Here is a 24,987-nt window from a genome sequence, read left to right as displayed (position 1 = left end):
AATGGGGCGTCGAGTAAACCGGCCAATCGGGGAAGGGATTGAACCGGCTCCACCCGAGAGCCAATCAGAAAGGGAGATCTTACTTCCCGCGCTAGTATTCAACACCCCTCCCCCCCTAGTTAAGCACCCTCAAGAAGGGCAAACATAGTCCTGTAGATAGGTGGGACGATGACGCTCTCGTCCCGACCTTCGTAGCTCCCCGGCGGTTGTCGTCGGGGGGGGAATCGCCAGCGGAGACATGTCTGTAGCGGAACGGTGGTTCTGCGATGCAGCCCCGAGGGATGGTGCTCTATTTGCCTGAGGTGGTGTCTCCGTGACAGCAGGAGTGTCCGACGATGGACCCGTGCAATCTGGTTGAGATATAGGTTCAAAGTCTCGATAAAGGCTTCGAGGGAAAGAATAGCCAAGTGAGGCGCGTCTATCCGAAAAGTTCGTATCGGCTTGTCCTCCGTTCCCCGAGGAGGGGCAGTCCGTTGGGGATAAAGTCATCGAGGGTAGCTCATGCTGAGGGCGAATGTCTGAGGGGCTCGGGCCGTCTGTTTCCGCGGGGAGGCGTCGCCTTAACTGGTCCAGGTGGCGCCTCCATTGCGTTCCGTCGGCCAAGCCGGCCCTGAAGGAACAGGGGCCAGTCAAAGCTGTGATGGTTGCGGGAACCCACCGTGGATCCCCAGAAAAGGAACGAGCCCATACGGGATCCCCTAACTTAAACGTATGGGAAGGAAGGGCCCCCAAGTTGCTCGGTAAATCCCCTGCGTAAAGTGGATGGAGCCTATCTAGGGGGGTTCGCAATCTCCTACCCATCAAGAGCTCCGCAGGACTTTTATTCGTCGTTGGACAGGGTGTAGAGTGCTGGCTCAAGAGATAGGCCGCCACTCTCTCCTGCCAGTCCCCCTGATCCATGCGACCCAAGGCTTCTTTAGCTGAGCGAACTGCGCGCTCCGCCCTACCGTTACTAGCTGGATGATACGGGGCTGTGGCCGCGTGTCTAATCCCTTGTCCGGCCAGGAATTCTTGGAACATAGTGGAGGTAAACTGGGGCCCGTTGTCTGAAACTATCACATCCGGTAGCCCATGTGTGGCGAACATCTTACGAAGAGCCCTCACGGTACTCTCTGCTGTAGTGGAGGTCATGAGTACCAACTCCACCCACTTAGAGTAAGCATCTACCACTATCATGAAGTTTCGACCGTGGAAGGGACCGGCGAAATCAATGTGTAAACGGGACCATGGGCCTCTAGGGATTTCCCACTCACGAGGGGCGGCTGTGGGGGGATTCGGCCTAGAATTTTGGCATATTCTACATCGACCTACATAATCTGCGATTTCCGAATCTAGCAAGGGCCACCACACATAGCTGCGGGCTAACGCTTTCATTCGCGCTATGCCTGGGTGGTTTTTGTGGAGTGCAGGCAGGATTCGTGCCCGCAGGGCTGTGGGGATCACTACCCTATCCCCCCAGACAAGGCAACCCCCGTGAAGGGCAAGTTCAGCTTGTCGCGCCTTAAAAGGTCGGAATTCTTCCGCTATCTTTTCTACAGGCCACCCCCTCAACACCCATAAAACTACTTGGGATAAAACGGGGTCAGCCTTTGTACAAGCTGCAACATCCGCAGCTGAAACGGGGAGGTCGGATTCAGCAATAGACAAAATGGATAGAGAGGGCACGTGGGCTGTGTCCGTCTGTGGCAAAGGGCAACGGCTCAGGGCGTCTGCGTGCCCTAGCTGCTTACCCGGACGATATAACAGCGTATATGAATACGCCGCTAAAAACTCGGTCCAACGTGTCATGCGGGGAGACAAAATGGGGGGGGGGTTGGCTTATCGCCTGCCAATAGGCCTAGGAGCGGCTTGTGATCCGTGACAAGGGTGAAATTCCTACCGTAAAGGTAGTCATGGAATCGCTTAATGCCGGACACTGCAGCTAGGGCTTCTTTATCAATTTGGCTATAATTTCGCTCCGTTGAAGAAAGCGTCCGGGAGTAAAAGGCTATGGGGGCCTCTGAGCCGTTCGGGAGAACATGGCTCAGAACCGCCCCTATGCCATAGGGAGAGGCGTCACACGTTAAAACTAGGGGCATCCTGTCGCTATATTGAATTAGGACTGCTGACGAGGTTAAAACATCCTTTATAGCCGCGAACGCCTGCGCTTCACGGCTACCCCATTTCCAGGCCGCTGACCGGTCAAGCAGTCGGTGTAACGGTTCAGCTAACGACGCCTTGTGGGGAATAAAAGGGGCGTAAAAATTTAAAAGCCCCAGGAACGCCTGCAATTCCGCCCTAGAGGTGGGTGCAGGAGCGTTTTTTATGGCCGCAACTTTCGAGGGAGTGGGGTGGATGCCCTGTGCATCGATGAGAAATCCCAAAAACTCTACTTGGGAAACAGCAATTTCGCATTTACTGCGCTTTAGCTTCAATCCGGCCTCCCTAAAACGTGTAAGGACCTCCCGCAGTATTTTTAGGAGTTCCGAGTGACTAGGGGCTGCAACCAGGACGTCGTCAAAATAAGGAACGACGCCTGGGAGCCCATGGAGCAACCGCTCCATGAGGCTCTGAAAAATCCCCGGGGCGACCGAGACGCCAAATTGGAGGCGGCGGCAACGGAAAGCCCCGCGGTGGGTGACAATAGTCTGGGCTGTAGCCGCATCGTCGTCTACGGGAAGCTGCTGATAGGCCTGTGCCATATCCAGCTTGGCGAAAATGCGGCCTTGCCCTAAAGAATGGAGTAGATGTTGCACTACAGGAACAGGATATGGATTTGCCTGCAGGGCCAAGTTGATGGTCGACTTATAGTCGGCACATATCCTCACCGATCCGTCGGGTTTGACCGGGAGAACTATGGGAGTTTCCCAACGGGCGTGATCTACGGGCTCTATTACCCCCTGCTCTAAAAGCTTATCCAATTCAGCGTCTACCTTTGCTCTCAATGCGAAAGGGACCCTACGCGCCTTCAGCCTAATAGGCGCGACCTGGGGATCGAGGCAAAGGGAAATGGGGGTGCCCTTGTAACAGCCCAATTTCCCATCGAACACATCTGCGAACTCATCTAAAACGCTATCTACGGTACGGGGGACTACCCTGTGCACCCCTTCTATGGTGAGGCCCAAAACGGGAAACCAATCTAACCCAAGAAGAGCGGGCAGGTTATTCCTAACAATTAAAACTGGGAGTTTCCCCTTAAAATCTCCATATTCCACCCGAATGTGGAATATTCCTGCCGTGGGAATCCCATTTCCCTGGTAATCTAGGAGGGAGACCCCAGCAAGGCGCAATTTACTCTGAGGAACCCTGGGGCAAAGACGGGAAAACAAAGCCCACGATAGAAGGGAACGGGAAGACCCAGAGTCCACCTCCATTCGGCAAGGCTGACCTTCAAGACGAACGACGGTGCTAATTTTACGACCGCCGGCAGGGACGTGGGAAGCCCGGTAGACCACGCACTCAGCGCTGGGGAGCTGGTAGGTTGAATGGCAGTCCTCAGCTCGCCTCGCTAAACGTGGTTGTCTGTGGCGTTGCGGTGTCTGACGCTGGTTGCTGGGCTGCATAAACGATGGGGCTGGCATGAGAGCCCGGCAGACCTTGGCGAGGTGTCCTTCTCCTCGGCAACGGCGGCAGACGGCGGAACGAAACGGGCAGGATGCGCGGCTATGACGGCCGCCGCATCCGCGGCAAGGTGCGTTTGAGGCTGGCTGAACGGGCGTCGGTGGTTGCTGGTGTGGCCTCTGCTTCGGCTGCGTCCTCATCTGTCCGACGGTTTCCTCCTCCTCATCTTCCGTGGGGGAGAGGTCGTCTACGAGGTTCGTCTGATTGGAAGGCCCCACAGCGGTTTGCGCAGAGGTTTTCAGCTGGAGGCGTTCCATGTCGCCGTGGATTGTTCAGAGAGCTCTGCTGCTCGCGCGGTCTCCACAGCTTGCATCAGGGTAATTTTGTGGTTTCGGAGCATACGGCTGCGCAATTGCACGTCGCGGACCCCGCATACAAACTGCTCTACGAGGTTCTCCTCCAAGTCTGCAAAATCACATTGGGCGGCCACTGTGCGCAATGCCTCTAGAAACTGGCTGATGGATTCGTTAGGCTTCTGCACACGGCGGCGAAAAGTAAAACGACGTGCGATCAAGGAAGGTGAGGGAGCGTAATGGTCCCTCAACCTGGACATCAGCTCGTCCCACCCAAGTTTGTAGGCTGGCCTCGGAGCGGCCAGGGCTCTCGCAGAAGCAAACATGGAAGGCTCACAGCAGGACAGGAAAAAGCTACACTTCTCCTCGTCGGTCTGTGCCCGGTTCTTTGACGCGATTAAATAACATTCAAACCGCTCCATGAAGCCGTCCCACGATTCTCCGGCAGACCCAAACGGCGCGAAAGGAGGAAGCGCTGTTGCCATGACGGTGCGAAGCCAGAGAAGGGGGAGGAAGAAAAAAAAGCAGAGAAGATTTTTGTGTTCGCTGCCGGCGTTCCCGACCTGAAGAGCGTGGTTCAAACGCGGAGGCAAGCTGGTTTGTTCTTCTCTGTGGTCGCGGGAATCTCATCCCACCCTCGTCGCCAGTTTTACATCTTGGAGCGGAGGAAGAGGACGCGACAAGAAGGTAGTAAAGCAGCAACCTTTTATTCAAGCAGAGTAACTATGATTCAACGTGGCGTGGTTCGCGCCAAACATTTATACCCCCGGGTTTGAACAATGAGCCAATGGGGCGTCGAGTAAACCGGCCAATCGGGGAAGGGATTGAACCGGCTCCACCCGAGAGCCAATCAGAAAGGGAGATCTTACTTCCCGCGCTAGTATTCAACACCCCTCCCCCCCTAGTTAAGCACCCTCAAGAAGGGCAAACATAGTCCTGTAGATAGGTGGGACGATGACGCTCTCGTCCCGACCTTCGTAGCTCCCCGGCGGTTGTCGTCGGGGGGGGAATCGCCAGCGGAGACATGTCTGTAGCGGAACGGTGGTTCTGCGATGCAGCCCCGAGGGATGGTGCTCTATTTGCCTGAGGTGGTGTCTCCGTGACAGCAGGAGTGTCCGACGATGGACCCGTGCAATCTGGTTGAGATATAGGTTCAAAGTCTCGATAAAGGCTTCGAGGGAAAGAATAGCCAAGTGAGGCGCGTCTATCCGAAAAGTTCGTATCGGCTTGTCCTCCGTTCCCCGAGGAGGGGCAGTCCGTTGGGGATAAAGTCATCGAGGGTAGCTCATGCTGAGGGCGAATGTCTGAGGGGCTCGGGCCGTCTGTTTCCGCGGGGAGGCGTCGCCTTAACTGGTCCAGGTGGCGCCTCCATTGCGTTCCGTCGGCCAAGCCGGCCCTGAAGGAACAGGGGCCAGTCAAAGCTGTGATGGTTGCGGGAACCCACCGTGGATCCCCAGAAAAGGAACGAGCCCATACGGGATCCCCTAACTTAAACGTATGGGAAGGAAGGGCCCCCAAGTTGCTCGGTAAATCCCCTGCGTAAAGTGGATGGAGCCTATCTAGGGGGGTTCGCAATCTCCTACCCATCAAGAGCTCCGCAGGACTTTTATTCGTCGTTGGACAGGGTGTAGAGTGCTGGCTCAAGAGATAGGCCGCCACTCTCTCCTGCCAGTCCCCCTGATCCATGCGACCCAAGGCTTCTTTAGCTGAGCGAACTGCGCGCTCCGCCCTACCGTTACTAGCTGGATGATACGGGGCTGTGGCCGCGTGTCTAATCCCTTGTCCGGCCAGGAATTCTTGGAACATAGTGGAGGTAAACTGGGGCCCGTTGTCTGAAACTATCACATCCGGTAGCCCATGTGTGGCGAACATCTTACGAAGAGCCCTCACGGTACTCTCTGCTGTAGTGGAGGTCATGAGTACCAACTCCACCCACTTAGAGTAAGCATCTACCACTATCATGAAGTTTCGACCGTGGAAGGGACCGGCGAAATCAATGTGTAAACGGGACCATGGGCCTCTAGGGATTTCCCACTCACGAGGGGCGGCTGTGGGGGGATTCGGCCTAGAATTTTGGCATATTCTACATCGACCTACATAATCTGCGATTTCCGAATCTAGCAAGGGCCACCACACATAGCTGCGGGCTAACGCTTTCATTCGCGCTATGCCTGGGTGGTTTTTGTGGAGTGCAGGCAGGATTCGTGCCCGCAGGGCTGTGGGGATCACTACCCTATCCCCCCAGACAAGGCAACCCCCGTGAAGGGCAAGTTCAGCTTGTCGCGCCTTAAAAGGTCGGAATTCTTCCGCTATCTTTTCTACAGGCCACCCCCTCAACACCCATAAAACTACTTGGGATAAAACGGGGTCAGCCTTTGTACAAGCTGCAACATCCGCAGCTGAAACGGGGAGGTCGGATTCAGCAATAGACAAAATGGATAGAGAGGGCACGTGGGCTGTGTCCGTCTGTGGCAAAGGGCAACGGCTCAGGGCGTCTGCGTGCCCTAGCTGCTTACCCGGACGATATAACAGCGTATATGAATACGCCGCTAAAAACTCGGTCCAACGTGTCATGCGGGGAGACAAAATGGGGGGGGGGTTGGCTTATCGCCTGCCAATAGGCCTAGGAGCGGCTTGTGATCCGTGACAAGGGTGAAATTCCTACCGTAAAGGTAGTCATGGAATCGCTTAATGCCGGACACTGCAGCTAGGGCTTCTTTATCAATTTGGCTATAATTTCGCTCCGTTGAAGAAAGCGTCCGGGAGTAAAAGGCTATGGGGGCCTCTGAGCCGTTCGGGAGAACATGGCTCAGAACCGCCCCTATGCCATAGGGAGAGGCGTCACACGTTAAAACTAGGGGCATCCTGTCGCTATATTGAATTAGGACTGCTGACGAGGTTAAAACATCCTTTATAGCCGCGAACGCCTGCGCTTCACGGCTACCCCATTTCCAGGCCGCTGACCGGTCAAGCAGTCGGTGTAACGGTTCAGCTAACGACGCCTTGTGGGGAATAAAAGGGGCGTAAAAATTTAAAAGCCCCAGGAACGCCTGCAATTCCGCCCTAGAGGTGGGTGCAGGAGCGTTTTTTATGGCCGCAACTTTCGAGGGAGTGGGGTGGATGCCCTGTGCATCGATGAGAAATCCCAAAAACTCTACTTGGGAAACAGCAATTTCGCATTTACTGCGCTTTAGCTTCAATCCGGCCTCCCTAAAACGTGTAAGGACCTCCCGCAGTATTTTTAGGAGTTCCGAGTGACTAGGGGCTGCAACCAGGACGTCGTCAAAATAAGGAACGACGCCTGGGAGCCCATGGAGCAACCGCTCCATGAGGCTCTGAAAAATCCCCGGGGCGACCGAGACGCCAAATTGGAGGCGGCGGCAACGGAAAGCCCCGCGGTGGGTGACAATAGTCTGGGCTGTAGCCGCATCGTCGTCTACGGGAAGCTGCTGATAGGCCTGTGCCATATCCAGCTTGGCGAAAATGCGGCCTTGCCCTAAAGAATGGAGTAGATGTTGCACTACAGGAACAGGATATGGATTTGCCTGCAGGGCCAAGTTGATGGTCGACTTATAGTCGGCACATATCCTCACCGATCCGTCGGGTTTGACCGGGAGAACTATGGGAGTTTCCCAACGGGCGTGATCTACGGGCTCTATTACCCCCTGCTCTAAAAGCTTATCCAATTCAGCGTCTACCTTTGCTCTCAATGCGAAAGGGACCCTACGCGCCTTCAGCCTAATAGGCGCGACCTGGGGATCGAGGCAAAGGGAAATGGGGGTGCCCTTGTAACAGCCCAATTTCCCATCGAACACATCTGCGAACTCATCTAAAACGCTATCTACGGTACGGGGGACTACCCTGTGCACCCCTTCTATGGTGAGGCCCAAAACGGGAAACCAATCTAACCCAAGAAGAGCGGGCAGGTTATTCCTAACAATTAAAACTGGGAGTTTCCCCTTAAAATCTCCATATTCCACCCGAATGTGGAATATTCCTGCCGTGGGAATCCCATTTCCCTGGTAATCTAGGAGGGAGACCCCAGCAAGGCGCAATTTACTCTGAGGAACCCTGGGGCAAAGACGGGAAAACAAAGCCCACGATAGAAGGGAACGGGAAGACCCAGAGTCCACCTCCATTCGGCAAGGCTGACCTTCAAGACGAACGACGGTGCTAATTTTACGACCGCCGGCAGGGACGTGGGAAGCCCGGTAGACCACGCACTCAGCGCTGGGGAGCTGGTAGGTTGAATGGCAGTCCTCAGCTCGCCTCGCTAAACGTGGTTGTCTGTGGCGTTGCGGTGTCTGACGCTGGTTGCTGGGCTGCATAAACGATGGGGCTGGCATGAGAGCCCGGCAGACCTTGGCGAGGTGTCCTTCTCCTCGGCAACGGCGGCAGACGGCGGAACGAAACGGGCAGGATGCGCGGCTATGACGGCCGCCGCATCCGCGGCAAGGTGCGTTTGAGGCTGGCTGAACGGGCGTCGGTGGTTGCTGGTGTGGCCTCTGCTTCGGCTGCGTCCTCATCTGTCCGACGGTTTCCTCCTCCTCATCTTCCGTGGGGGAGAGGTCGTCTACGAGGTTCGTCTGATTGGAAGGCCCCACAGCGGTTTGCGCAGAGGTTTTCAGCTGGAGGCGTTCCATGTCGCCGTGGATTGTTCAGAGAGCTCTGCTGCTCGCGCGGTCTCCACAGCTTGCATCAGGGTAATTTTGTGGTTTCGGAGCATACGGCTGCGCAATTGCACGTCGCGGACCCCGCATACAAACTGCTCTACGAGGTTCTCCTCCAAGTCTGCAAAATCACATTGGGCGGCCACTGTGCGCAATGCCTCTAGAAACTGGCTGATGGATTCGTTAGGCTTCTGCACACGGCGGCGAAAAGTAAAACGACGTGCGATCAAGGAAGGTGAGGGAGCGTAATGGTCCCTCAACCTGGACATCAGCTCGTCCCACCCAAGTTTGTAGGCTGGCCTCGGAGCGGCCAGGGCTCTCGCAGAAGCAAACATGGAAGGCTCACAGCAGGACAGGAAAAAGCTACACTTCTCCTCGTCGGTCTGTGCCCGGTTCTTTGACGCGATTAAATAACATTCAAACCGCTCCATGAAGCCGTCCCACGATTCTCCGGCAGACCCAAACGGCGCGAAAGGAGGAAGCGCTGTTGCCATGACGGTGCGAAGCCAGAGAAGGGGGAGGAAGAAAAAAAAGCAGAGAAGATTTTTGTGTTCGCTGCCGGCGTTCCCGACCTGAAGAGCGTGGTTCAAACGCGGAGGCAAGCTGGTTTGTTCTTCTCTGTGGTCGCGGGAATCTCATCCCACCCTCGTCGCCAGTTTTACATCTTGGAGCGGAGGAAGAGGACGCGACAAGAAGGTAGTAAAGCAGCAACCTTTTATTCAAGCAGAGTAACTATGATTCAACGTGGCGTGGTTCGCGCCAAACATTTATACCCCTGGGTTTGAACAATGAGCCAATGGGGCGTCGAGTAAACCGGCCAATCGGGGAAGGGATTGAACCGGCTCCACCCGAGAGCCAATCAGAAAGGGAGATCTTACTTCCCGCGCTAGTATTCAACACTCCCCTGGGGGGGGGGGTCGCCAGCCGACATTGGCTGCCAGATGGGATCCGGAGAAGACCTAACCTGTGTGATCTAATCGGTCTATGGGAGGTGATCGGCAGGAGGCGGTCTCTCAGGTACAGTCTAGTCTATATATTGGCCATATCTTCATTGAATGGCTATTAACACTGTTAATAAAAGCTGATCTATTTCCCATCAGTCAGACTAATTTATTCCTTTACTTTTTCACAGTATATAGCTTGAAGTTAAGTCAAAGGGGTTTCTTTTTGTTGAGATGTATTTGTTGTTTGTTTTTGTTTTTTGGAATGTCATTTCTGAATATAATTTCTGATAGGGGTGGTGAGTTCTGGAAGTTACTAGAGATGCCCTGTCTGTCACAGCTGCTGCTGGATCTCTCCAAGGATTCTGGAGTGAAGCCATTTGTTCCAGCGTTTCAAATGTCTCATTCTTCCTTAAATAGAAAGGGAAGAGGGGCTTGTGCATTTTGACAGGGTGGGCAAAGCAGCACAGCTCTTGCATTATTGCCTTGAAAAGCTCCAACGTTGAACTTTGCCAAAGGCTGATGCAAAATTTTGAGTGTGAGGTTTTGTGAAATTTTTAATGGCATTGTTTGTGCCCAATTGCAAACCACCCGATTCATCTGGAAATTAGCCTCTCACCCCTGAGGTTCTTGCTCACTGTGCTTTGTCCTAGGCTCTTAACTATTTCATTGAGCTATATATATACCTCTATCTACTCTCCAGGCAGCCACACTTATCAACTTACTCCAAGAGAGAGAGTGAGAGAGAGCGGTTAAGTGATCCACAAGAAAGAAAGTCCAAGTTGGTGACTATCTCAAGAACTGGGAAACTCGGCAAGGTAAGGAAAGGGAAGCATAAATGGGGATTTAATAGCAAACAGGGTGGCGAAATATCCAATAGCAAAACCCAAGGGAATATTTTGCTTGAATGCCAAGGATTATTATGTGTATATGTATGAGCCTGCGCACTGTGGTTGGATTCCCCCCCCCCTTCTCATCAGATGATTGGGACAATTCCCAAAGGCATCTAAAAATTGTCCAAGTATAGAGGGTGTAGATATTTCTTCATTTGCAACTAACACAATAAAGATTATCAATGTGTGGCCAGAAATATGAAGATTGAAACCAATAAAGCAGTGGATTTATTGGTACTGAAATGGGATCAGGGAAATACAGTTTGTTTAACCAGTTTGATTCTTTGGGTCAAATAGTGTTTCATTGCAACTTTCCATGATTCTGGTGAACATAAGATAAAAGAAGATTACTTGAATATGATAACCCATTTCTGAAAATAACAGTGTTTATTTAATGAGAGCCAGCCTGATATAGCAGCTAAAGGTACTAGTTAGCAATCAGGAGACTGTGAAATTTATTCTCACCTTAAGCACAAAATCAGCTGGATGAGTTTGTTTCAGTCCTTCTCTTTCATCCCTAAAAAGAAAAAAAAGACAGAAATGAATGACTTCTAAAAAATGTTACCAAAAACCTTCAACCCAAAGTCAAGAACCAAAAAAATGTTGATTTATAGAATTTATAACTTTTTATCAGTGAATGGTCCTCATAAATGTATGAAGATATACCATAGGCTGTCTTCAAACTAAAATCTATTACTTTAGATACATGAATTATATATAATTATATATAAATGATGCCCAAACATACTTAAGAATTTATTGATGAAGATGGATAGCAATAGCAGTAGACTTATATACCGCTTCATAGGGCTTTCAGCCCTCTCTAAGCGGTTTACAGAGAGTCAGCATATTGCCCCCAACAATCTGGGTCCTCATTTTACCCACCTCGGAAGGATGGAAGGCTGAGTCAACCCTGAGCCGGTGAGATTTGAACCGCTGAACTGCTGATCTAGCAGTAGCCTGCAGTGCTGCATTTAACCACTGCGCCACCTCGGCTCTGGATGAGAACTATGAAAGAGATCCAAAGTTAGGTACATTTTACAAAGTGATATGGGTAATTGACTTCTGACCACAATTGCATCCAAAATTTATGTTGCTAAGCGAGGTGGTCGTTAAGTGGGTTTTGTTCCATTTTATGCCTTTCTTACAACAGTTGTTAAATGAGTATCGCGGTTGTTAAGTGAATCTGGCTTTATCAGAAGGTTGTAAAAGGAGATCACATGACTCTGGATACTGCAACTATCATAAATATGAGCCAGTTGCCAAGCATCTGAATTTTGATCATATGATCATGGGGATTCTACAATGGTCATGAGTGTGAAAACTTGTCATGTAACTTTTTTCAGTGCTGTTGTAAATTCAAACAGTCACTAAATATATGGTTGTAAGTCGAGGACTACCTGTAACAAAAAATGCCAAACATCCTTGAATGTTGTTGCGAATGATGAAGTTATTAGGAATTCTTAGAATGAAAGTCTACTAGTGAGTGTTGCTCACAGTATAACAAAGCAAATAAAGGGTAAATTGGTAACTTCCCAACTGGGACTTCCCAGATGTTTCAAACTGCAGCCCCTGTCTTCTCAGCCAAGAGAAAGGAAGGCTATCAAGGATATGAATCTGGCAAACCAGATTAACCCAGGATATTCTGATAGGAACTGTATGGGAAATTGAGATCCCAATTTTTCTTCAATTTGTTTGAAATTAAGAAATTAAGGTAAAACTACTAAAAAAAAAATCCAGACCATCATAAGAGGGCAACTTTTCTTTTGTATTTTATATCGTTCATCCTTTTTGCTGCCATCTAGTAGCCACCTGGATTAATGCAATCCAGATCAAGTAATTCAATTATGGAGCCACAGTCTCACAGGTGTCAATTCACTTGTGTCACATTATATAGCATGATTCTTTTTGCCTTTGCAGAGCTAAGGTAGGCGTGGCCTGTGTGTGATGCATGCAGCCCGCAAGCTGCCAGTTTGACACCACCCTCAAAATTATCCCACCATGAATTTTGGCTTTGTCCATTTTGAAGACCATTCCACGCAAATCATGGGGCAGTCTTCTCTCAATCCCCACAACAGAAGAATGGATGGAAAAAGTGATGGAACTAGCAGAGACAGCAAAAAAGACTGTTTTAACTAGACAAAAGAACAGATTCAGTTTTATTTTTCTTGGACTTGCTTGAGTATGCTTGAGACAGAGGGAGAAAAACCAAAATCTTGACTTTGGGTTTTGCTGATTAATCTAGTTGTAATAGAATTGACTAATACTTGTTAAATTGATAAAGTAAAAAGTAGAGTGTTTCAAAGTTGACATAGAGACTGTAATTCTATTTTGTACTCTGCTGGAAAAAAAAGTTGGAAGTCAAAGAATGCTTTCTTTTTATTTCTCCCTTTATCCTACACCTCTCTTTCCCCTTTCTTTCCCTTCCTAATTTTCCTATTATTTTTCTTTTCTTTTGTATTGTATATCGCATAAACTTAATAAAATTCTTGGTGCAGCTCTCAATTTGACAGAGACTGCATTGCCCAAATTTTAGACTTGGGTTCTTATGGCTGATTATAATCCCGTTCGGGATTGCTTCGTTATAGACATTTCTATATTACTTGTATTTTGTCAGGAGATTATCTAGAAGTGAGAAACCTGGTCTGATATCCTCTAAAAGTCCTACTGGTGTTCAACCCATTTTTACAGGCAGTTTTGGTCTTCTACTTGGACTTGATTCGCTTTCTAGTTATTCCTTGCATGTTTTCCCTTCCTCCACCCTACAGAAAATCTTAAGAAATAAAAGACAGAATAGCTTATTTATTTTTTTGGTCTTTTCCTTAGTAGTGACAGGGCCGTGTGACTGGAGGCATCCCTAAAATAGGCCTATTTGTTTCTTTTCTAGATGGAGGACCCTGTGCAGCTGAAGGAAGAAGGGAATAGGTTCTTTCAAGGCAACGATTATGAGAATGCTATTAAAAGCTACTCCAAAGCACTTAAACTTGCTAAAGATCCATCACTCCTGGCTGTGTTATATCGAAACCGAGCAGCCTGCTTTCTGAAAAAGGTAAGGAAATGTTATGTGGAGGTGGGGGAAGACTCTTGAAATGCAGATAAAGAGTGTCAGAAAAATCAACAATCCACAATCTCACACCTCTAGGAGGCAAGCCATATGATATTGAAATGGTACATCTACCCTCCTTTGCCTTTGCAGTGTTGTTCCTTCTGTTGAGGGGGTGGGGGCAGCCTGTCAAGCCTGAATTCAATTGGAGTCTGGGATTGTTTGTATCCTAAGGTATTCTGACATGAATTCAGTTTGAACACAGGTTGAGGCTGAGGGAGGATGGAGCCTTCAGTTAAAATATCATTCCTAACTGATGAGTCAGCCACATTCCAATCTCCGGCTGACCAGAGGAGGAGGACCAGTGGTGGGTTTCAAAAATTTTTGGAACCTACTCTGTGGGTGTGGCCTCCTTTGTGGGAGTGGCTTGCCAGCCATGTGACCTGGTGGGAGGGGCTTGCCGGCCATGTGTTCTCTCTCTCTCTCTCTCTCTCTCTCTCTCTCTCTCTCTCTCTCTCTCTCTCTCTCTCTCTCTCTCTCTCTCTCTCTCTCTCTCTCTCTCTCTCTCTCCTTCCTTTTGTCTCTCTGTCCCTTTTTTCTTTTTTTCTTTCATCTCTCTCACTCTTTTTCTTTCTTTTTTCTTTTTTCTTTATTTATTTCTTCCTTTCTTTCTCTTTCTCTCTGTCTCTGTGTCTGTCTGTCTGTCTGACTGTCTGTCTGTCTGTCTGTGTGTCAGTGGTGGGTTTCAAAAAAATTTGGAACCTCTTCTGTAGCTGTGGCTTGCTTTCTGGGTCCACTGGTGGAACCTCTCCTAACCGGTTCGGTAGATTTGACGAACCGGTTCTACTGAATAGGTGCGAACTGGTAGGAACCCACCTCTGAGGAGGATAGATGTCGCCGAGCAACCAGCTCCCATCTTGGTTGGACAACGTGACAGTTTTTTGCAAACTTGAGAAAACTGAAAATTATATTGGGGTGAAAAGCCCTGGAACTTTAGCACTGGTTTTTCACCAGTTAGTGCCAATATGGTGTATTTAAATAAATTTGTACTTTGAGAAAAGGAATGTCTCAGAGTTCAATTTGTGATGGATGCATTACTTGGAACCTGGCAATTATCCCCCAAGAGAATCCAAAGGTTGCACAAACTTTGAGTGGTTTGCCAAGGTTTTGTGAAATTTTTGACAACTTCTCATGAGAATTTGTAAGATTCAAGAATTCTTTTTCCACTTGATGTTGGATGTCACAATGGCAGTTTATTATTTAGCATATGATGAGAACCTTACAGAAGAGAAATAAACATAGACAAACAATCCATGCAATTGTCCCAAAGGTGCTTTTTCAAGAGGCAACAGGACTTCCTGGTTTTTCTTTGAAGACCTGCTTCTCATCCAAGAAGCTTCTTCAGGTGGATGAGAAGTGAAATGTCTTCAAAGAAAAACCAGAAAGTCCTGTTGTCTCTTGAAAAAGCACCTTTGGGACAACCATGACTTGGATGACCAAGAATCTCCATAAATCCATGCAATTATATAAAAAACAGCAGTGCTCATTAGAGATTCAGACAGTTGAAGTCCAACACATCTAGAGCGTTAGGGTTATGATAGTTATTTGGCAATATATTTGAAAAACAGAATAATCAAACTGGAAGGTATCTTAGATGCCATGTAGACCATGTCCTATTATATAATATTTTTATATCAGCTTGTTGAAAAAAATGTCCTTCTGGGTTCGGCTCCAAGTGGGGAAAAAGACACTGGAGACATGGAGGCTGCTTGGAAAGATGGTTTAATGGTGGACAGGACCACATGGCTTGAGTCCTGAACAGAAAAGGTGATCACATGCTTCAAGGTTGGATGAAGAAGAGAAGAGAAAGGAAGAAGGGGCTTGCTGGGTTTTTTATAATCTGTTCGGCCCCACCTCTCTGTTTCCTGTTGCTGTGTAAGAAATGCATTCTGATTGGTTGTCCCATGGGGCCATGCAGAGGCAACTCTCTTGGCTGTGTTTTGAATCCAGGTTTGGTTGAGTTCTCAGATGCCATGTGGTGAATGGGTAAAGGCTAATCATACCTTAATCCCATCACCCTGGAGCTGAAGGGGAGAACTCTTTATTATGTAAAGGGACTGGCTTGGGCATCTTAATGGCCCATTGATAAAGGGTGTGGGCAGGAAGCTGCAGGGAGCTACTCTGTCTTTAAAACATGTTTCTCCCTTTTCACATCCAGGGAAATATAATATTCTGCCTTTCTAATATTTCCTAGGATATTTCATTTTTCTAGGAGGGGGGTGGGTTTTAACTTCCTACAAGCTCTTCAAGGGTTATTTGAAAAACCATCTTTTCCAAAGTATATCTACCCAACCTATGGGCATATGGGGAGGCAAGGAATGTTACAGGTCCTCTTTCTTAAAGAGGTCTAGGAGTAGAAGAGTCTTCTCTGTGGTGGCTCCCTCCCTGTGGAATATCATCCCAGTGGAAATAAGATTGCAACCCCCCCCCCATTTTGATACTCTTTCAGAATAATAATTTATTTGTCAGTGCACAACATATGTACAGTGAGATTGGTTGAGCTCTCTCAGTGCCACCCCGCCCCCCACAACACAATACAACTCACAGTGAAGACAGGAAATCCCTAACCCAATAAATCATATTAACAAACCCCCAGTCCGATTGCACCAGTCTGAACATGTTCCACATTGCGCCGGCACTGCAAATCCATCGTACTACGTAGTTATGATGTTATTTTGCATTCAGGAGTCTGACAGTCCACGGATAAAAACTGTTCTTCAGCCTGTTTGTGCGGCTGGCTATGCTTCTATATTTCCTTTCCGATGGCAGGAGGGTAAAGAAGGGCCGTCCAGGGGGAGAGTCGTCCCTGAGGATTTCCCTCTCTCTTCTGAGGCAGCGAGCCCTAAAGATCTCATCTCATGGTATCAGGGGACAGCCCACGATATTTTGTGCTGTCCTCACAAAAAGCCCTGAAAAGCCATGATTCTGCTGATGGGCCTGGGGACCCCACGTTGATATGGAGCCCACCAAGTAATTGGTTTGATTGTTGTCCTCAGGAGGGTGGAGGTTTATTGATTTTTGTATTGGGGTTATTTTTCTAAGCCACCCAAAGTCCCTGTGAGTGAGTTGGGAAACCATATAAAATTTCTAAATAAATAAACAGACCAGACTAGTGTAGGAAGTTATCATCCAGCCCTGTCCCAGAAAAATGAAATATCCTAGGAAATATTGAAAAGGCAGAATATTTTTCTGGATGTGAAAAGAAAGAAACATGTTTTAAAAGACAAAATAGCTGCCTGCAGCTTCCTGCCCATCCCCACTTTGTCAATGGGCCATTAAGAAGGCCAAGCTAGTCCCTTTACATAATAAACAGTTCTCCACTTCAGCTCCAGGGGTATGCGATTAAGGCATGATAATATTGGCACTTTACCCAACTCGCCACATGGCATCTGAGAACTCAACCAAACCTGGATTCAAAACGCAGCCTAGAGATTTGCCCCTGCATGGGCCCATGGGAGTCTGACAACCAATCAGAATACAAGCTCAAGATCAAAGGCCAGAGAGGGCATAAAACCAGGGACTCAGCGTCTCAGTCCTCCCTTCTCTTCTCCACCAACATTGAAGCATGTGATCACCTTTTCTGTTCAGGGCTCAAGCCATGTGGCCCTGTCCTCCATTAAACCATCTTTTCAAGCAGCCTCCATGTCTCCAGTGTCTTTTTCCCCCACTTGGAGCCGAACCCAGAAGGACATTTCTTTCAACACTAGCAAAACCAAAGACGTGCAGGCCAATACTACTTTTATTGTAAACCTTCAGGAACAGAGTCTTGCAAGTCCGAATGCATTTCTCCCACATCTTCTCTTTGTTTTTGGGTGAACTAGAAAAAGGCTTGTCTGAGACATCTATTTATGTTAGATTTCTGACCTGGATTCCCGTTTCTTTTATCTGATTGCCTTGGCAGTGGCTGTTTCTTCTATCCTTCAAGGCCACCCCATCTTCCCTCTACATTTACATATTAAACTTTTTTTTATAAAAATGATCAGTTATAAAAATTAAAGATGGCAGTTAATTTTTAAAAGCAATGTTCACCATTCTATGCATTGGAGAAATTGTTTCTTACAAGCAGATCCCTTCTGGGGCTCATGCATCATCTCAAAACACAACAAAAGATGGCTAATGGTTTTCACACAATTCATCTTTTTAATATATGTTTAACCACTGAATTAATCAGCTGACTGAAACAGTTGCAGCAAAATTCTATGAAGATTTCTTGTATAATTATATACTTATTTAGCTGTGAATAACCCCTGTAAAAGAATGCTTAATTCTGAACAAAGGTGCACAGACGGGTACTCTAAATCTGGGGATTTGTTTCTACACTCTACATTCTATACTAATTTAATTGACCCATTGACTTTCAAGGAGCAGCTACAGAATTATTTATCTGAGCTCATCATCCATTTTCTTCTCATTCTCATTCCATTCTGGGACCATTTCATTTGTTTTTATCTCTTAATCATTTTGGAAATTAACATAAAGCTGGTTAGCTGGTCTGTTTAAAAAAATTAATAATCAGTAAAAAGGATTCTCATATAGAGATACTGAAGATGAGTGATCTGCTAGGCCAGGGGTGTCAAACTCAATGTGGGCCGCATCCGATGCTTAGATCTGCCCTGCGGAGCCGACCTGGAAACAGCGAAGGACTGACCCATGGTGCCTCTGCCAGTGAAAATGGAGCTCAGGAGGTCCGCGTTTTTGCTGGCAGAGGGTTACAGGAGGCAGTCGCAGCCAAAAACGGAGCTCGGGAGCATGTTTTCACTAGTAGAACCAAAGCAGGGGTGGGTTTCAACCGGTTCGCGGCGGTCCCTGCGAACCAGTTGGTCGGCGAACCCGGAAGTAAGTAACTTCCGGGAATGGCGAAGGGCCCCCCCGCCCGCGCTCCTTACCCGGTTTTGACGAGTTCTGCGCTTCCACGCATGCGCAGGATGCATACAGCGCCTGCGCGATCCTCCAGGAGCAGCTGGAGCATCGCACAGATGCTAGTACACATGCGTGCGCCGTGCGCATGCACGAGGACGCCGCCGGACCCGTTCCAACCGAACCGGTTGGAACGGGGCGAGAAACCCACCCCTGAACCACAGGTACCTCCAACACAAGTGATGTTGCTCTGGCCATGCTCCCCAGCCACTCCCCCCTGCCCCCGAGGTCAAACACAACTCTGATGCGGCCCTCAATGAAATCGAGTTTGACACCTCTGTGTTAGGCCATCTACTTTCAAGAGATAAAATGATGAAATGCGAAGACTGCAGAGGGGGGGAATTTAATTTAGTTTAGTTTAGCTTAGTTTATTGCCATTGCACATGGTACAATGAAATTAAATGCCGTCTTCAGTGTACATTATAACTATAAAAACAAAAACACAAACATACATCTTTTACTTTCTATATAATTGAAATTGAAAATCCGATATTGCACTATACCATAGAATTCAGTATGGTTACTGCCCTGGGATAGAAGCTATTTTTCAGCCTATTTCTCCTTATTTTTATTATCCTGGGCCGTCTTGCAGATGGTAATATTTCAAAAAAAGAGTGCCCAGGATAAGTTGGATGTTTAAGAATGTTTTGAACTGTTTTAAGGCAGCGGGAGCTATAAAGCGCTTTCAAAGAGGGGAGAAGGCAACCTGTGATCCTCTGTTGACCCTCTGGAGTGCTGTCCTATCTGCCACTGTACAATTGGCAAACCATACACAGGAGCAGTGCGTTAAAATACTCTCTAAGGTTACCAGCAGTTTTTCATTCAGTTGTTGTTTCCTGAGAAGTCTCAGGTAGTATATTCTCTGCTGGGCCCTTTTGACCAGTGCTGCAATGTGAGCGTCCCAGACAGGGGTGGGTTTCTCACCCCGTTCCAACCGGTTCGGTTGGAACGGGGCCGGCGGCATTCTCGTGCACACGCGCGGCGCACGCATGCGTACTAGCGTCTGTGCGATGCTCCAGCTGTTCCTGGAGGATCGCGCAGGCGCTGTATGCGTCCTGCGCATGCGTGGAAGTGCAGAACTCGTCAAAACCAGGTAAGGAGCGCAGGCGGGCGGGTGGGCCAGTCGCCGTTCCCGGAAGTTACTTACTTCCGGGTTCGCCGACCAACCGGTTCGCAGGGACTGCTGTGAACCGGTTGAAACCTACCCCTGGTCCCAGGTCAGGTCCTCTTTTATGATAACACCCAGAAACCTAAAACTGGCCACTTGCTCCACTCATTCTCCATTGATAAGCAAGAGCTGGATGTCTGATCTATTCCTTCTATAGTCCAATATAAGCTCCTTGGTCTTATTGGTGATAAGGACCAAGTTATTGTCCCACCACTACAAAACAACCGGTCCATCTCATCTCGATAGGCAGACTCATATTTGGTTCATATCAAACTAGAATTAACATCCCATGAGCTGCTTTCTTAATCACTAATAAAAATTCCTTTTTTCTTTGAAAAATATAGGAGAAATATGCCCAAGTGACGACAGATGCAACTAAAGGTAAGTTAAACTATGACTAAAATATTCTAGATGCTTCATTAGGATTTGGATATATCCAGCAGAGTTTTAAAAAATAATTTATAGTGCAACTTGAGAAAGAGCCTTTCCCCGCCCCGCCTTATAATAACCAACCTTAAACAGCCATCTTAGGAGGTTTACTCTTTTGATGTTTAATTGTCATTAGTTTATAATTTTAAAATGTTTCATTCTATATTACTTTTAATTTTAATTTTAATTTTATATGTTGTTTTATTTACCGATTGTATTATTGTACACCACCCAGGGCCCCTCTTTGAGGCAGATGGGTATTTAGAAATATGAAATATAAATAAGTAAATAAATTTAATGTCCACCAGAGATAGACTATTTCATACTCAAATGCAAAACTTTCTTGTGTTTTGCTTTGCACTAGGCCTTTGCTTATTATGCCCAAAATAGGGCCCAGGATAAAGAAATAATACCTTGGATAAAAATATAACTTAAATTTGGCTTACAGTATATTGGTCTCAAGAGTTGGCAACACATGGGCTTGGAAGCTAAGCAGGGAGATATAATTCATGTTACATACCTTTAAGTCAGGGGTGGGTTCCTGCCAGTTCTAACCTCTTCTATAGAAGAGGTTCCACAAATCTACAGTGCCGTTTAGAACCGGTTCCAGCTTCCTCCCCCCACACCAGTCCACACATCATCAAGATGAAGAGCGAGAGGAGGAATTCTGAGAGTTGAAGTCCACAAGTCTTAAAGCTGTCAAGTTTGAACACCCCTGGGTTTTTTTTTCTAAAGGGTTAGGGGACCAAGGGTTTTATAACTTGACAGCTTTAAGACTTGCGTGCTTCAAATGTCAGAGTTTCTGAGCCAACATTTTAGTTGCTAAGCAAGAGCATTGTTAAGTGAGTTTCACCACATTTTACAAGCTGGCCACGCCCACCCAGTCACATGGCTGGCAAGCCACTCCCACCCGGTCACATGGCTGGCAAGTCACTCCCACCGGTCACATGGCTGGCAAGCAACTTCCACAAGGCAGGACACACCTATAGAAGAGGTTCTAAAAAAATTTGAAACCCACCACTGCTTTAAGTATAATTAATATGGTTGTTGTTTATTTCATAATTTACTGTCACTTTAACACCATAGTTTGGTGGCAATTTTGGAAGGACTCCTGGGAACACACCCAAAGCCTTGAGAGTCACATTTAGCAGGATCCAATCTGAGTCATCCACTGGGACCAGAGGTTTTGTCTTCTGAGCTTTCGGACTTGTGCCAAAGCCCATCTTCAATGGAACCTCTCTCTAGCAGGCACCAGCATGAGTCCAAAAACTTGGAAGACAAAACCTCTGGTCCCTGTGACCGACCCAGATTGGATCCTGCAACATTATCCTAGGACACGTATATTCACCTTCATTTGTGTGTCACATGTAGGCTTGGGACCTGTATCCTCTTGATCTAAGAGGTCACCTGTCTTGCTATGAATTTAATAATGAAGATTTGTTGATATTTTAAAAAGTTTTTTATTTTTCCATTTTCATAACATATAATCACATGTATACTATTACATAGCCAACATCATATTGTATTATTCCTCCTCCTTTAAAAAAAATAGAATAAAAAAGTATTCATATATAGTCATTGTGCTTTAAACCTCCCCCCCAGCCTAATTTTGGTTACAATTCCCAGCTATTCTCATCATTATCTTTGTATAATTATACATCCTTACATGTCCCCAATTTGTGATTCTGTCTTTAAATCTCAATAATTTCCCTGTTGTAAGTATATTTCATGTTCATTTTTCCATATCTTGGTTTAGATTATCCTTAATTGTCTATAAATGGCAATCCTTACTGTTCAAAGTTCATTACAATTCCCTTAATCTAGTATACAGAATAACGAGCGGTACGCATCTCACTCTGTTCATCATCTTAAAAGTTCTATATATGTCCATGTTTCATATATTTTAACCCATGCTTAATTGTCTTTCTATTGTCATATTCATTCAATTAGCAACTAAGTTTAATTATCATGATATTTTTCTTAAAGTCAGAAAAGAAACCAAGTGGTTCTGTTCTTCCCATCTGTTACATACATTTCTGCACCCTGTAGAAATATTGTACTGTACTTGGATAGGGGGAAAAAATGCAACAAATGAGATAGAAGTAGATGGAAGAGAAAACAGATGCAACTCTTCTCTTGGCCAACATGGATGCTGTCAGGTATCATTTCAATTTTGTCATTATTTTCCTTCTAGCTATCGATATCAACCCTTCTGATATTAAGGCTTTATACCGACGTAGCCAGGCACTGGAGAAGCTTGGAAAGCTGGATCAGGCCTTCAAAGATGTCCAGAGATGTGCCACCATTGAACCTCGGAACCAAAGTTTTCAGGAGGCCCTTCGACGTCTGGGCACTACTATCCAGGAGAAGGTAAATGAATGACAGGATTGACACACTGATAAGCCAACCACTGCTCTTTTATGTTGGAGGTGGGTGTGTTTTATATGTGCATGTGAGCACCTGGATCATGATCATATGATTGCAAAGCATTGTGATGGCTGGATCTGTTGTGGCCCACCAGCAGAGATGGCAGCAGATTCAGACAGTGAGAAGATTGGGGAGAAATATAGGCCAGTCCTGGAGTCTGGGGAAGGCTCTGATGAGGGCTCTGCGTTGGAGGCAGAGATGGGGCCAGGGCCATCCGACAGTTATCAGCTGCCTTCGGAGTCGGATATCAGTGGGGCAGAAGAACAGCTGGAGCCTGTTCCCGATGTGCACATGCACAGAGCTGCCAGGAAATGGGAACAGCTAGCAAACAAGGGAGTAAAGGCACAGGTGGATGGTGAATGGCCCCTCCCATAGGGAATAAAGAGGAGCGAAAGGGGAGAGGAGTTTGCAGGAGACAATTAGTTCAATTCATTAGGGTGAAGATCTGTTTCTGACTTCTTGCCAAGTAATTGCTGTTACAACGTGGTGTTTGGAAGATATCGGTCTGGCAACTCTCCTAATAATGGTCTGTAGTTGTGAAATCTCATGAAAGACTGTTTGCTGGGACTTTGCTTTGATGAAAAATCTGCAAGAGAAAAAGCTAACTCAGAGACCACCAAGAACTCAACAAAAATTAAATAATAATCTCTGTCCTTTTCTTCATCTTTGACATAGTTACGTTTTCAATTCTCCACGGATGCCAGAGTACAGCAAATGTTTGAAATCCTCCTGGATGAAAAGAGTGAGAAAGAGAAGCGAGAGAAGGTGAGATTCCTTAATATGAACGGCTTCTTTGTCTTCATTTGACTAAGAAAATTGCCTTTTTCCATTCTTCTGCTAATTGGCTAGAGGGGAAGCCCTAGTTGGCTTGCATTGCTCTCTGTCTCTAGTCAGCAATCTAGGGCAACAAGAGTGAACACAATCACATAGTGTACATAATAAGGGCAGAAATAATTGAGATCCATTACGAAAACCACTGTTGGAAGAAATATCCATCTGGGTTCAGTTCCAACTGAGAAGAAAGAGACTGAAAACATGGAAGGTGCTTGAAAAAATGGTTTAATGATGGACAGTACCACATAGTTTGAGGTCCTGGGCAAAAAGAGCACATGGGTGAGAGAGGGAAAGAGATTTATACCCTCTGTGTCCCACCTTGGAGCTCCCTGTTTCTGTGTGAAAAATTGTATTCTGATTGGTTGTCAGACTCCCATGGGGCCATGCAGGGGCAACTTTGTAGTGTCTTGAGTCCCAAGCTTGGTTGAATCTTGCTGGGTGATGTAATTTCCCCAGGTGCCATTGGTGAGTTCTGTTGCTAGATGGGTAGAGGGCTAATCCTACCATGTTGGATGGATCTGGGGTAAGGGCATTTGCTTATGAATAGACCTAGCTATCTCTTTATGTCTTAAGTGAGGACATCTGCTGTGGGCTATTGAGGAACATGGGGGCTATTAAGGGTGAGTCTGCTTCCTTCCTAAAAAGCATGTTTCTCCATTTCTCATCCAGGGAAATATAATATTCTGCCTTTTAATCTTTCCTAGAATATTTCATTCTTCTAGGAGGGTGAGTGGGTGCTAACTTCCTACACAACAAGGCAAAAAACATGACTTAGCCTAAGTCATGAGGAAGGCATGGAAAACGTTCAGACAGATGCCTCTCTAATTCACAAAAGTAGGCAGAGCTAAAGTACTGTCAGACTTGCAAGATTCTGTTACTATAGCAAATCTTAATAAAAAAGTATTTTAATTTTCTGGGGAACTTGATTTCTTAATCTTCTCTACATTGTTTGTAGCCAGCTTCAAAATACTTTACAGAAACTGAGGAATGGGAGCAGGGAAATTCAGATCATGTTGGAACATTGGATGACTTGGGCCTATAAGTCTTTTTCAACCTCACCTACCTTATATAATTATTATGGACTTCAAATTGGAGGAAGTGTTATACCCACTTGAGCTCCAATCTAAGCATTCATTCAATAATATGAAATAGTGATGCGTAATCTGCATTTATGCTCCTTCCGTTCCTTTGGCTGTCTTTTTAAAATCAGGCTGCAAACAACCTCATTGTCCTTGGCCGAGAAGAAGCAGGAGCAGAGAGGATATTCCAGAACAATGGCTTGAATTTGCTTTTGAAGCTAATAGAAACTAAAAATCCTGAGCTGATCTTGGCAGCAACAAGGACCTTTTCAGGGATGTGCACAAGACACATGGCACGGGTAAGAGAGAAACATATCTTGAAATCTGCTTGTTGCATGAATGGCTTCAGGTCAGCAGGAAGAAGACAAAAAAAATGTTGCAAAGCACCCATGGTGTTATGCCCACCATCTTGACTTTTTAAACCCGTATGGATGCCCTCTGAATCTCCCAGAAGCATTATAAACAATGTACACTATCTGCAAAATAAAATTTTCTCCCTCTGTCTGCATAATATGTGGCCATAAATCAGGTCTGATAGCACCTTTTCTAACTAGCAAATTTAATTAATAGGCATCAGCTTTCTTCATTTGCCTTTTATTGATATGTGTTATTAGTTGCCACAATCCTTCTGAT

The 24,987-nt window shown here is 46.9% G+C and overlaps 1 protein-coding gene across 1 annotated transcript in view; it reads left to right on the top strand.

Moving 5' to 3' along the window:
* Positions 1-10,024: 10,024 nt before the first annotated feature.
* The window catches only part of UNC45B (unc-45 myosin chaperone B), a 34,512-nt gene continuing 19,549 nt past the window's right edge, over positions 10,025-24,987 (top strand). The window contains exons 1-6 of the mRNA XM_087717283.1: positions 10,025-10,322; positions 13,285-13,446; positions 19,930-19,966; positions 22,209-22,384; positions 23,117-23,206; positions 24,486-24,653. Of these exons, the coding sequence (XP_087573409.1) occupies positions 13,285-13,446; positions 19,930-19,966; positions 22,209-22,384; positions 23,117-23,206; positions 24,486-24,653 (633 nt within the window). The 5' untranslated portion in view covers positions 10,025-10,322. The remainder of the gene's footprint in view (positions 10,323-13,284; positions 13,447-19,929; positions 19,967-22,208; positions 22,385-23,116; positions 23,207-24,485; positions 24,654-24,987) is intronic.

The sequence above is a fragment of the Thamnophis sirtalis genome, unplaced genomic scaffold, assembly GCF_051295495.1.
Source record: "Thamnophis sirtalis isolate CommonGarterSnake01/CBP01778 unplaced genomic scaffold, rThaSir2_p1.2 scaffold_6, whole genome shotgun sequence".
In the NCBI taxonomy this organism is placed as follows: domain Eukaryota; kingdom Metazoa; phylum Chordata; class Lepidosauria; order Squamata; family Natricidae; genus Thamnophis; species Thamnophis sirtalis.
This window is presented reverse-complemented; position numbering and strand designations above follow the sequence as displayed.